At 54.0% G+C, this 12,858-nt stretch overlaps 2 protein-coding genes across 2 annotated transcripts; one reads left to right on the top strand and one right to left on the bottom strand.

Annotated features, from left to right (window-relative positions):
• Positions 1–1,162: 1,162 nt before the first annotated feature.
• On the bottom strand, positions 1,163–8,524 carry LEXM (lymphocyte expansion molecule). Its single transcript, XM_041128065.1, has 12 exons — positions 8,435–8,524; positions 7,958–8,062; positions 7,737–7,853; positions 7,402–7,539; positions 7,189–7,306; positions 6,948–6,981; positions 6,688–6,847; positions 6,337–6,465; positions 5,549–5,581; positions 2,754–2,884; positions 1,575–1,666; positions 1,163–1,206 (listed from the first exon to the last, which is right to left on the bottom strand). The coding sequence occupies exons 1-12, from the start codon at positions 8,522–8,524 to the stop codon at positions 1,163–1,165; spliced, it is 1,191 nt and encodes a 396-aa protein (XP_040983999.1).
• On the top strand, positions 8,523–12,630 carry TTC22 (tetratricopeptide repeat domain 22). Its single transcript, XM_030034181.1, is given in 7 exon segments — positions 8,523–8,569; positions 9,047–9,162; positions 9,825–9,957; positions 10,479–10,641; positions 11,797–11,948; positions 12,311–12,340; positions 12,342–12,630. Coding segments are annotated over 7 exon segments (930 nt in total).
• Positions 12,631–12,858: the final 228 nt, after the last annotated feature.

Below are 12,858 nucleotides of genomic sequence, written 5' to 3'. Positions count from 1 at the left end.
GACACACCTGTACAGAACCAACACCTTATAGCTGAGCCTTAAACCTTCCCTTATGCCCCACTAACTCCACATTGCCTCATGATGCCAATTATCCTGATTTCCGCCCCCTCACTCTTTTCCCATGACATTTTGTCCAAGGAGGACAAAACCCCATTTTGGATTTAGGTGCTACGGCTGTTTACATGGATATCTACTTCATTCTTCTCACTTCACACTAATGAAATTAATCCCTGGTTCAAATGATCAGCCGCAGAAGCAAGGATGAAGATTCAGTGCCCTCTTCAGCCTGATGAGTTTCACATCCACATCTTTGGTTTCCTTGAAAAAATGCCTTCACAGCAGCTCTGTAGGCTTAGTCAGAGGTATTCCTGCCCCTCCCTTAGTCACAGCTGGTGCATCCTCTCCCAATGCTCTCTTCCCAGAGAGAAGCTCCCAGGCTTTCTCCTGAAATCCAGGCTGCCAAATGCCTCAGCCCCACTGAAACCGCAGTTCAGGTGCCAAAGCCCTGCGTTTCTTTAATCACATTCTCTGGTGGCCCTGATTTACGCTGCATTTCACGATCCTCTCAGGTTATCCCAGCAGCGTTTCTGCACCCTGCACTCGCCCACATCACTGCTCGGGCATTTTTCCCTTCAGAGACCTCCTTCCTCCTTTGCTTGCCTCTCTAGAACAATAATCGTTATGTCCTTAAATCACTGCAGTTTTACCTGTGTTCAATTATCTCCCCCACCAAAGGATAATTGCAGATTAATTAGCATACTTAATCAGCCTCAACTAACATGTAATTACACCTAGATTTAATTATTCCAGTCTGGTCTAAACCATAGTGTGAGACTTCATAAAGGTTAACTCCTAAGTGAACCACCCTACTCCCAGTACATTTTTACAGCCATCCTTTGTTACCACTGACACAGCCCTCTGTTTCACTTTGTCCATTGCCTCTAGGTTTTAATATCCTACAAAATTTGAAATGATGACGCTAAATTCACCCTAATTCCCTCCAGCTGCTTATAAACATTTGCATTGTTAATTCAAGCGAAGCCGTACGTTACAGCTTGCGATGAAGATCCTTGCGTGCAGCTACTTTAAAGATGCCACAGGACAGGTACGTAGGCAATTACTGAAGGCCTAACTACTTTGCTGTAGTAGTGCTTTCTCAAACCTAGCTCTCCGCTGAGTTGTACTGGTCGACCTGGGGGTATTCAGCTGGGGTAACACCACCATGCTCATAACAGGTAACGTGCAACTTCTTTAGGTAGCGTTGCTTGGAAGGAAGTGTTTAATATTGAATGAGCTGTGCGTGCCAGCAGACCTTCCTTCGGAGGACACGCAGTATCTGGCATCCTCTTCTCAAGTGTGTCACTTCTATAAAAGCCAAGGTGGAAATACTGAATTACTCAACAGAAAAGTTAATTGTCTGAGGAAGAGTGTTTTATTACCACAGAACAAGACAAGTTGTCTCCTATCTCTTAACTTGCACGCCAGCATGCTGTAAGTATTTTCATCTACCCCATCTCATCCGCTGGCGTGTCTGCCATTTATTCACTGATTTGGGCTTTCCAGCACCATCTTACGTTCGGAAAACATTTCTTCAGAGGTATCTGGACAGCGTGAAGCAGAAATCATATCACTCCGGGTTTTTTTAGCAACAGGCTTGAGCCGCTCACTGTGGAAAGAGGATGCAATTCCATGGGCTCAAATTATCGGTTGGCTTAATCTCATTAGTCTTAACGAGCATGGAGGTGAACAGAGCTCTTAAAAGCTGGCTATTCCCTTAAAAGCACAGCTTTAACTTGAAAAGTGATTTTGGAGCTAGTGCTATTTGATCAGAGAGATGCGTTTGAATTCCAAGTCCTGCTCACTGTTCAGATTTTTTTTATTCCTACTGGAACTGCAAGATTAACAAAGCTGGGAAATATTGAAAGCTAGATTTCATTATGCTTTCTCCATCATAGGAGAGCTAACTTCTGGCTGCCCCGCTGAAAGCTGCCGAGTTATATTCAGCCAAGACAGATTTCTAACTACTCTCTGGAGATCAAGAAAGACCTTTGCAGAGCTGTCAGCCCATAGTGCCGCCGCAGCAGTTTGCTAATCTTGGCCACAAGCAAAGGTGAGAGCGGAGGGCTATCCTGAGGTCTCTCATTAGTATAGTTCCTAACTGCTTCAGAGGGTTTTCATGCTAGCAATTTCAAAGCCCTTTGTGGTAAAAGTGAGCCTTGTTATCTTCCTTCCTCAGATGGGTAAACCAAGGCACAGCCTGAGAAGGTGATTTTTGTTCAGGGCCGTTGAGCCCTGTGCCGGCACTGGGAATGAGTCCAGACAGCCTGATTATCCATCCACCTCCCACTTGCTTCCCAGGCTGCCTCCTCGAGCTCAGTGGAAACTACGTGCCTGCACCTCCGCTGCAGCCAAACTGCATTTCACAAGATACACCACCATGAAGTGCCTCAAGAGCCAGTAGTTCTTCAACCCTCCCACTACCCCTACGCCGTGGGGAAGCACAAAAAGTCTCCTCGCTTTCCTGGGAGGGGAGAGGTGCAGCAACACCAACCTCCCTGTCCACAGAGGGAACCTGCGGTGGGGCTGGTGAGCGTTTCTCAGTCCCGATCCAGTGCTTTAACTACACGATCATCCCATCTCGCATCAGTTGTAGTGGCAGTTAACGTGCACTCAGTCTCCCCGGAGCTGCTCAAGATGATTTTGCTGTAAGCCAGTGTGAAACCACTTACAGCCCCCTTGTCTGTCAGACTTACAGCAAGTAGGCATCCTGCTTCAAGTTGCTCAGGTACCGCTGCGCGTCACACCGGTACAGGGACTGGTATCTCATCTTCTGAGGGTATTTTTCATGCTTGGTGATGTCGTAGCGACCAACACCTACAGGGTTCTGGAAGGAGAAGGTCTCATGTGCTTCCCCATCCAGAGGCAGCACGGGGGATGTGAGTGGGGCAAAACCAGGTAGTGCCTTCATGTGGCCAGGCCTTCAGTTGCAAAAAATCATAGAATTGTTTAGGTTGGAAAAGACCTTTAAGATCATCAAGTCCAACCATTAACCTCACGCTACCAAGTCCACCACTAAACCGTGTCCCTAAGCTCCACATCTACACGTCTTTTAAACACCTCCAGGGACGGTGACTCCACCACTTCCCTGGGCAGCCTGTTCCAATGCTTGACAACCCTTTCGGTGAAGAAATTTTTCCTAATATCCAATCTAAACCTCCCCTGCTGCAACTTGAGGCCATTTCCTCTTGTCCTATTGCTTGTTATTTGAGAGAAGTGACCAACATCCACCTTGCTACAACCTCCTTTCAGGTAGGACAAGGTCTCCCCTCAGCCTCCTTTTCTCCAGGCTAAACAACCCCAGTTCCCTCAGCCGCTCCTCACAAGACTTGTGTTCTAGACCCTTCACCAGCTTCGTTGCCCTTCTCTGGACACACTCCAGCACCTCAATGTCTTTCTTGTAGTGAGGGGCCCAAAACTGAACACAGTATTTGAGGTGCAGCCTCACCAGTGCACTCGATCCCCTCGTCCAGATCATTGATAAAGACATTAAACAGAACTGGCCCCAGTACCGAGCCCTGGTGAACACCACTTGTGACCGGCCGCCAACTGGATTTAATTCCATTCATCACAACTCTTTGGGCCTGGCCGTCCAGCCAGTTTTTTACCCAGCAAAGCATATGCTCATCCAAGCCATGAGCAGCCAGTTTCTCCAGGAGAATGCTGTGGGAAGCAGTGTCAAAGGCTTTACTAAAGTCTAGGTAACAACATCCACAGCCTTTCCCTCGTCCACTAAGCGATTCACCTTGTCATAGAAGGAGATCAGGTTGGTCAAGCAGGACCTGCTTTTCATAAACCCATGCTGGCTGGGCCTGATCGCCTGGTTGTCCTGTACATGCCGTGTGATGGTACTCAAGATGATCTGCTCCACAACCTTCCCCGGCACCGAGGTCAGACTGACAGGCCTGTAGTTCCCCGGATCCTCCTTCCAGCCCTTCTTGTAGATGGGCATCACATTTGCTAATTTCCAGTCAACTGGGACCTCCCCGGTTAGCCAGGACTGCTGATAAATGATGGAAAGCGGCTTGGAGAGCACTTCCACCAGGTCCCTCAGCACCCTTGGGTGGATCCCATCTGGCCCCATAGACCTGTGTGTGTCTAAGCGGTGTAGCAGGTTGCTAACCATTTCCCCTTGGATTATGGGGGCTTCATTCTGCTCCCCATCCCTGTCTTCCAGCTCAGGGGGCTGGGTACCCCAAGAACAACTTGTCTTACTATTACTGAGGCAAAGAAGGCATTAAATACCTCAGCCTTTTCCTCATCCTTTGTCACTGTGTTTCCCCCCGCATCCAATAAAGGATGGAGATTCTCCTTAGCCCTCCTTTTGTTGCTAATGTATTTATAGAAACATTTTTATTGTCTTTTACAGCAGTAGCCAGATTAAGTTCTAGTTGGACTTTGGCCCTTTTAATTTCCTCCCTGCATAACCTCACGACATCCTTGTAGCACTCCTGAGTTGCCTGTCCTTCTTCCAAAGGTCATAAACTCTCCTTTTTTTCCTGAGTTCCAGCCAAAGCTCTCTGTTCAGCCAGGCCGGTCTTCTCCCCTGCTGGCTCGTCTTTCAGCACACGGGGACGGCCTGCTCCTGAGACTTTAAGATGTCCTTCTTGAAGATTGTTGAGCCTTCCTGGACTCCTTTGCCCTTCAGGACTGCCTCCCAAGGGACTTGGTCAACCAGGCTCCTAAACAGGCCAACATCTGCCCTTTGGAAGTCCAAGGTGGCAGTTCTGCTGACTCACCTCCTTACTTCCCCAAAAATCGAAAACTATCGTTTGGTGATCGCTATGCCCAAGACGGCCTCCAGCCATCACATCACCCACAAGTCTTTCTCTGTTCATGAACAACAGGTCCAGCGGGGCACCTTCCCTAGTTGGCTCGCTGACCGGCTATGTCAGGAAGTTCTCTTCCACACGCTCCAGGAACCTCCGAGACTGTTTCCTCTCTGCTGTATTGTATTTCCAGCAGACATCTGGTAAATTGAAGTCCCCCACAAGAACAAGGGCTAGCAATTGTGAGTGCAGAGGGAGCTGGTAGAAGTGCTCACCAAGCCGCTTTCCGTCCTTTATCAGCAGTCCTGGCTAACCGGGGAGGTCCCAGTTGTTACCCTGCTACCCTTTCTCATCACAGTGGTCCATAAAGAAGTCGATTAGGTCTGCGGGCTCGAGCACGCTCACCAGTCGCCTACTGCTAGCTGTAGTGAAGGGCTGCCGTGTCACAACCTTCCCCCTGAAATGTCATCTGTCGAGTTCCCCAGCAATTACGAAGATATCTTCATCCTTGACCTCTTTCAAGTTGCCTGTTCCCCACTCAGCTGGATAAAGGCGAGAAGCCACGTGGAAGCCTGCTCCTCATCCCTAGCCAAGGTGGACTGTTTTGGACTAAAGCTTTCCTTGTCCGCTTTGAGCCCTTTAGGCTTTGTTCTGGTTCTCTGTGGGGAAGCTGTCAAGATGAATACAGCTCCAGGAACGGGTACTAAGAGAAAGGCTCCCACCTGCACTGGCTCTGCAACGTGCTGCTGATGCTGCTAGAGGAAAAACTGACTTTCAAGCAGCAGAATATGACTTTCTGGGAGGATACAAGAAGCTCCTGGCACCTAAAAGGACTCAAACCCAGCTGCCCTCATCCATGAAGTGCATCCGCTCGCTTGCAGCTGATGCAGAGCAAAACTAATGGGAAGGGTTGTCTGAGCATCCCTTGAAAAGGGCAAAGGCCCGGGGCTGCAGGCAGAGAGAACGTGGTCGCTGCTGAGCTCCTGCCCCTCTGCTCAGCACCAGCCAAGCTTACCTGCCTACGGGCAGCACGTGCTCAGCGGTGGGTGCTCAGCGTGCTGCTGTACGCAGCGGCACCTTTCCCTTGACCCGGCAGGACAACGGGCCGTGGGCCTTTATTCACCGTATATTCTTTAGCAAGCTGTTCTGGGCAAGAAGGGCAGCACCCAGAGAGGGACTCATCTCCTCTCTAAAGGATGGGTATCTGGCCAAGTTGCCCAGGTTTCACTGATAATGAACAGGGAGAGAAAAGCACCTCCCGAGGTCAGTCTGCCCTTCTATCACAGCCAGCCACCTGATGCGGGACTTCTGCTGGGCTGCTGCTCCGTTCAGAGGACGCACCTAACGTTTAGCTGGCTGAAGCTGGTGAGGAGTGCCCACCCTTACGTTGGCTCAAAGGAGTTTCATCCTCCCCCAGGGATGCTGGTAATGGATTGGGGATGGGCACGGAGGAGGCTCAGAGCCTGACCGTTCCTGCACCCTTCTCTCACTGCCATGTCTGTTCACTCACCTCATTCCCAGTAAAGAGGCGGTAGGACTTTCTGTCGAATCTGTTGGCAGATGACCAGAACGGGGGTTGGCCGGAGTACGCTGATCTCTCAATGGGCTTTGGGTTGTAGGAGCCCGGCCCCACCGCATACTGCACAGAAGGAAACCTGTTACGCTTCAGTTTGCTCAGAAAAAGAGCTGCACGATGTCAGAGAGCCGCCCGCCCACCCACCCATCCATCCATCCATCCATCCATCCATCCATCCATCCATCCATCCCCCCAGGGCCTAATGCGTCCCCACCCCGGGCACCCCCTGCACCACCGCGGATGCCGATGACGCCAGCCGGTGCCGATGTTCGTGCTCCCACCGACCGCCTCCCTCGGGCACTGGCTGAGTGTGGCCCAGAAGATCCTCTCCGTGGGGCAGCCCGGGTTCCTCGGCAGGGTGCTGAAGCAGCCTTTCTTCTTGTTCTCCTTCAACGTCAGCTCGTCCAGGAAACCCTTGACAGTGCCAGTGCTCAGCTCGGTGCCTCTCCTCTGCCGGGACAAGGGAGCGGCGCGAGAGGCTCAGCTGCCGGTGGTCTCTCGTGCCGCCCCATCCCTCCCGTGCCACGAGAGATCAGCCCCGCCACTGCTCACGGCCACCAGCCCGCTGCCTGCAGCCCGCTCGCTCCCAAAACGCTGCTGCGCGGGCATATTTTTCCAGCATCCAAGGGAAGTCGAAGAGCGATATCCAAGTGGGACAGACGCTGGCATAAGGCAGCTCTCCATCCTTATAGCAATGGGCTGACAACGCCACGGCTCGATGAGAAACCCCGTCCGGTTGTGGGACCGCGGGGCAACGCACCTCCGAGGCGTGATGACCGTCACGGCCGAGCTTCGACCTGTGTCCCGAGAAGAGCTGGCAGGGGCCGAGGCCGCCCGCCCGCCGCCGCAGCCCCTCATCGATGCTGCTCCGCAGGCGGTAGGTGCCAGGTCCGGGGCCGCTGCCCTGCAGGTACGGGGGGAAAGGCGGCAGGGGCTGCGCTCAGCGGTGGGAGACGGCCACCCCACCGGCGTGTCCCCAGGGCAAGGGGCAGGACTTGCCACGGCTGCCAGCGGGGCACACTTCGCCGTCCTGCTGTCCATCAGCCTTCGCGTGCTGGCGGAACGCCCGTCCCTCTCCTCGAGGCGGGCGTAGGGGTTGCCCCGGGGTCCGTACGTGCCGGGGCCGGGGAAGCAGTCCTGCGGGAGAGGTGGGGTGGTCGTGGGCAGCTTCAGCAAGGGGGACAGTCCCCAGCCCAGCAGGAGGAGATGGCACCCACGGTAGCTCCTAACCCTTCCAAAGGGCTTGTTCTCCGGAGACGTCAGCCCGAAGCCAAGTCCCGCAGCCGGCGGGCACCGTTCACCCAGCATCTCCCCCGTGTCAGGGTGTGACGTACCCTGTGGGCATCTCTGAACCGCTGCTCCCTGGTGTCGCAGATTCCCCGGAGACTGGAGGGCCGCGTCTCCTGCAGAAAGTCCCTGATGTTGTACGTTCCTGGGCCCAGCCTTTCCTGCTGCGGGACGAGAGCGGAGAGGGCAAGGACGGGGCTGGGCTGCGCTGCCCGCACCGATGGCCCCCAGCAAATGTGTACGGAGGGCGGACAAACCCAGCTCTTACCTGGCGTTTGCGCCTCTTCATTATCTCCTTGAACTGGAAATGGGGCAGCTGACTAAGCCGGGAGCCCTTCTCCGCTCCGGCCCAGCCAAAGGCTGATGCTTTTCCCTACAACGCAGAGCCAGAGCGCTGCCGTCAGCAATGCCGGGACCGGAGCACGAGCCGTGGCTCCGCAGCCGGGTGAAGAGAGGCGATTAGGGGAGATGGACACCGGGATCTGCACGGAGCACTCCTCCATGCTGTGTTTGCTGAGCATCGGGAAGGCGTCAGCAAGCTCCAGCATGAGCGGCCCACGTCCCACACTTCCACCCTGGGGTGCACCCAGCCTGACGCTGCGTGTCCCGGACCATCATCTGCAAAAAAGTCCCCATGCAAGAAGCTGCTTCCCAGCAGGCACAGGCAATTTGGGAGGTTAGGAGAGCTACACCGGTAAGTCCGGCTCCCCCCACACATCCAGGCAAGCCTGGCTGGTGGCCTCACCTGGCTGCCCATGTCCCCAGAGAGCGCCTGCAGCCCCACGCTGGCGGCTCTGGTCCCTGGGGGCTGCGAGAGGGTGGCAGCCCTTGCCATGGCAGCCGTCACTGTGGCACCCAGCATCCTGGTTCCCCAGGGAACGTCCCCTCCCGGGAGCAGACAGGGCCAGCAGGCAGCAGGGTCAAGGCAGGGATCCTGGCTGTAACGGAGGCTCCCAGGCTGGCTAAAGCTACATAATTCAGGGCTTGATCCAACTGGTTACCAGGCTTTCATGGGGACAAACTATCTCTAAGCTGCTAAAAAATATATTCTTAAAGCAACTACCCAACCTGCCAATCCCACTTTGGGCAATAAAATAATGCTCTTGGTGGTTATATCCTCTGTGGCACCATATTTGCTGCATCTGTGAGTGCTGGCGGGTCTGGGCAAGGAGACCCATGTCTGATCCCCGTAGGGGAGGCTCGCCAGCCCCCTTAATGCCCGTGGCATTTTGGATGAGAGCAAGCCAGGCCTGGGGAAGCCAGTTCCCTGGCGCTGGGCTGCTGTTTGGTGCAGAAAGCAGGGTTTTGTACCCAGCTGGCATTTGCTGCCCAGCTGTGCCGCCTACTCCCATTGCAGGCTGGACAGGATCCTGCTGAGCCAGGGCAGCAAGGAGCAGAAAAGGCTGCCTGCCTCCAACAGGACCCTGGTGCTGCCCCGACAAGTCATCAAGTCCTCCGACACTCACTACAGAGGTAGGAGAAGCAGATTATTTCAGCAGGAGGGGGACCCCGAACCCGTCTGCGTGAAACTCACTTCTGGTCCCTACGCACCTGTAACTCATGGTGTAATGCATCCAGCACTGATGGATGCTGTGTGTACCTACACCCAAGGTAGCCCTGAACCTCAGATGATGATACGTGTTCTTCTGATTGATTTAATGACTATATTCTTGTCAGTGTTGTTTATTTTCAAAAGCGTTGTCTGCTCAGGAGGAGCTGCCTGAAAGCACCCAAGGGTTACCTGGGAGTGCCTGCGCCTTGGGTAGTTGCCAGGGCGCAGGGGATGTGCAGTAATTTTATATCCCCCCAGCAACTTCCCAAGGGGTGAGTTTAAGACAAACCCTGCAACTACCACTTCAGTGGACATAAAAACATTGCCCTGCAGTCGTGCAGTTACAGTAATGTCACCAGAGGGAATGAAAGTACTCAAGAAAGTTGGTCAGCCAGCTGTGTGAGCCAGCGCTGTGGGCTCACGGCCCGTACAAGCTGTGTAAGAGGATGTCCAGGGTCAGCTGGGATGTGCCACCTCTCTGTGCTGAGACCCCAAGCCCAAACCGCAAATACTCTGCAGGACGGAGAGAGGTTCGGCCACCGAATGACTTGGCCTCTCACCTGCCCTGACTTCTCTTCCCTAGCCCTTTCCTGATGCTACCTGGGGATGCTGCTGGAAAGGAAAGAAACGTTTTCCACCACCCTGACGGGGATGCGGGACTGCGGCTTCTCCGAGACCGAACACCTCGATTGCTCTGGAAAGGTGCTATACCCAGCGTCGCTGCACCAAGGGACTGATTCGGGTCCTTCACTCACCTTCCCCCCCCATCCTCAGTGCTTTTCCTCCTGGAAATCCCCCGGGGCAAAGAGGGGAGGCCCCAGACGGGAGCCGATACCCTCGGTCTTGCCACGTACAGAGCACACCCCTCCCAGGCCACGTGTTTGGCCCCAATGGCATAAATCAGCCCCTGGCAAAGCAGCAGGCCAGCAGTTCGGTGAAAGGCTGCAGGGACAGCAATACCTTTATTAGATTCCCCCAGCACAGCTGGAAAAAATAAGGAGCACAGACAGGCTTTCAGGCACATAACCCCCGAGCTTAGCCCCGCATTCAGTCCTGTCTGTTCATTTAATAAGAGATATCAGCTTTCCCCACAGACCACATCTCTTGTCTAGCCTTAAACCCTCCCGGTTAAAACACCACCCCGGCGAATCAATCCAAGATGTTTTTGTCCCTTTGATCAGCACAGCAGGCAATAAGTCACTGACGGAAATGTGTTTCACTTCTGTGGCTCGAACAGGCGATAGAAACGGTGAAAAGACAACCCTCCCATCCTGAACCGCCCGGCAAAAACCTTCCACCTCCTGGGCCAGCAGGAGATGGCCAAAGGGATATGCAAAATGGCACTGGAGGTCCTGCGGGACCCGCACTTCAACTGGCAGGTGTACCGCACCTGGGCACAGGTAGGTCCCCATTGGGGCCAGCACAGCGTGCTGGGTGCCCGAGGGGTGGACAGGTCCCCTTCCCACGGCGACTTCTCCTCCTCCTCCAGCCTCCCAGACAGCTTTTGCATTGCTCGTTTAATTATGGTGAGAAACACGTAGGCAGAAGTAATTGCCTGACAAAACCGGTGAAGGCTGGTCTGGGAGTGAAGTTGCTACCCAGCCAGGAAATCTGGGCCAGATCCTGGCTCTTGCACTGAGCTGCTAAAGGCCTTCCCCAGGTCCCTCTGGGCAACGTTTCACAGGATGCTGAGTCACCAGGTAGAACTGGCTTGACTAATGACTTTAATGCTCTTAAATCACTCAGGAGCATCAAAATGTACTCTTTAATCCCTTGGCTTTGCCCATTTCCAGTCCCCTGTAAACAGGAGTGCACATTAGTGAGTATTTCCCATTATAGAATAATCATGAAGATTTCTTCAAATCCCATTTTTAAATAAAATAAGGACTCATTCTTACTTCCTTATATTTAAACAGGATTATTTAACTCCTCATAAAATGAGGCTCAGTGAAGTGAAATATCCTCCTCTAGCGAAGTACTTTAATATGTGCATACAGCTGCTCCTCAGAGATGTTTTAACTTCCTCTGAGCTCGAGGCAGGAGGCTGAAAAGTGCAGTATGGAGGTGGTCACTGGGTGCCAGGCGATGTCTGTCTGCCAGATGGGACTGGAGAGAGCTGAAATGACATAAGAAAAAGGCTTTTGATTTCTCAGCCCTTCTTCAGGCACACTCCTATGGCCAAGCGTTTCAACCTCTGAACACGTTAGGGCATGCTGCCCCCAAGTCTTGAGACTGAGCCTGGAAGGGGGAGCGGATGGGCTAGCTGCTTTCAAGGACCCCATGATCACCGGCAACCAAATTTGCAGCCAAGGTCAACAGGACGAGCAACATCTCAGGGGCTTGCGCTGCCTTTCCCGGTACTGCTAGCCATGAGCCAGCCTGAGGTCACGCTTTGGAGACGGGGGTGCTGGTGCTGGGCAAGCTGGCCTGGCTCTCTGGGGTAGCTTGGCATGGCCAAGGATCTGACCTGATGGATACCGGTGGTTTGTACTCATATCATTTTGTCATCCACCCTGCAACTGGGCACAAGCTAATGAGGTTCCTCTGGTGTCCAGATCCACATGAAGATACATCTGCAAGATCTGGGACGCACCAAGATGGGACAGGGCCCAGTGCCTGACAGAAGGAAGCTCATGCATGCTAAAAATCACCCTGAAAGGGTCCTCAGGTTTGTCCATGCCCGAGGACAAACCTGGACACGGGGCAGGTGAGGGTGGGCACACCATACCCCTGAGATCCCGGCAAGCTCCTTGCAGCGTCCCCAGGTTCTCATTAACTCTCAGCCCTAAAGATAGACCACAAAGACTGAGGGGACTGGCCCTCGGCCACCTCTCCCTCCTGTTGGGCTCAGTTCCAGTTAGGTGTGAGGGAGACGGAGGGGTGCAGCAGGGCTGAAGGCAGGAACAGGGAACGGAGGGGTTGCTATGGTTAACACCAGCCATAGCTGGGAGGGAATTCAGAGAGCTTATGGGAGCAAAGAGCCACCAGGAGACATCACTACATGAGGGTGGACGCCGTGCAAGAACTGGTCCTGGTGGATGAAACTCCTGAGCAAAGCCCTGGAGTTTGACCTGAACTCCAGCTCTTCAGGGGCAAATCCTGCGCTTAAAAGCCAGGAAACGCTTGCCATCGAGTGCTTCAAGCGGGCCATCGAACTGGACAACGTGGGCTCCACTGAGAACTTGCGGTGCCTCTTGGAGACACCGCTCGTGCTCTTCGGCCAGGTGAAGCTGAAGACAGAAACGCTGATGCAGGCAGTGGAACGGTGGGTTAAGAAAGCCGAGGAGAAATTCTCACGGCAGCGGAGGGTGGTCTGCCGCAACCACGCGTGGGAGGTGGTCCAGCTCTGCAAAGCCACGATCGGCCGGGGGGCAGGACGGAGCCGGTGAAGCTGCTGTCTGAGATGACGAAGAGCTGATTCTTCCAAGGGCAGGATGAACGAGCCGTCGCCGTCCCTCCGAGCCATCGGGGCGGCAGCGGGCTCTGCAGCGTGGCAGGTTCTCTCGTGAGCTGTCAGGTCCTCCTCAGTTTTCTACAACCTTGTTAATTAAGAAAGCGATAGACAAACCCCTCGCGGCCTTAGCCCTGTCGTTGCCCCTGGTGCTGCCGGCCACCCG

The sequence above is a fragment of the Aquila chrysaetos genome, chromosome 12 (genome assembly GCF_900496995.4).
Source record: "Aquila chrysaetos chrysaetos chromosome 12, bAquChr1.4, whole genome shotgun sequence".
NCBI classification, from domain to species: Eukaryota; Metazoa; Chordata; class Aves; order Accipitriformes; family Accipitridae; genus Aquila; species Aquila chrysaetos.
The sequence above is the reverse complement of the archived record's forward strand: the minus strand, read 5'-3'. Positions and strand labels throughout refer to the sequence as shown.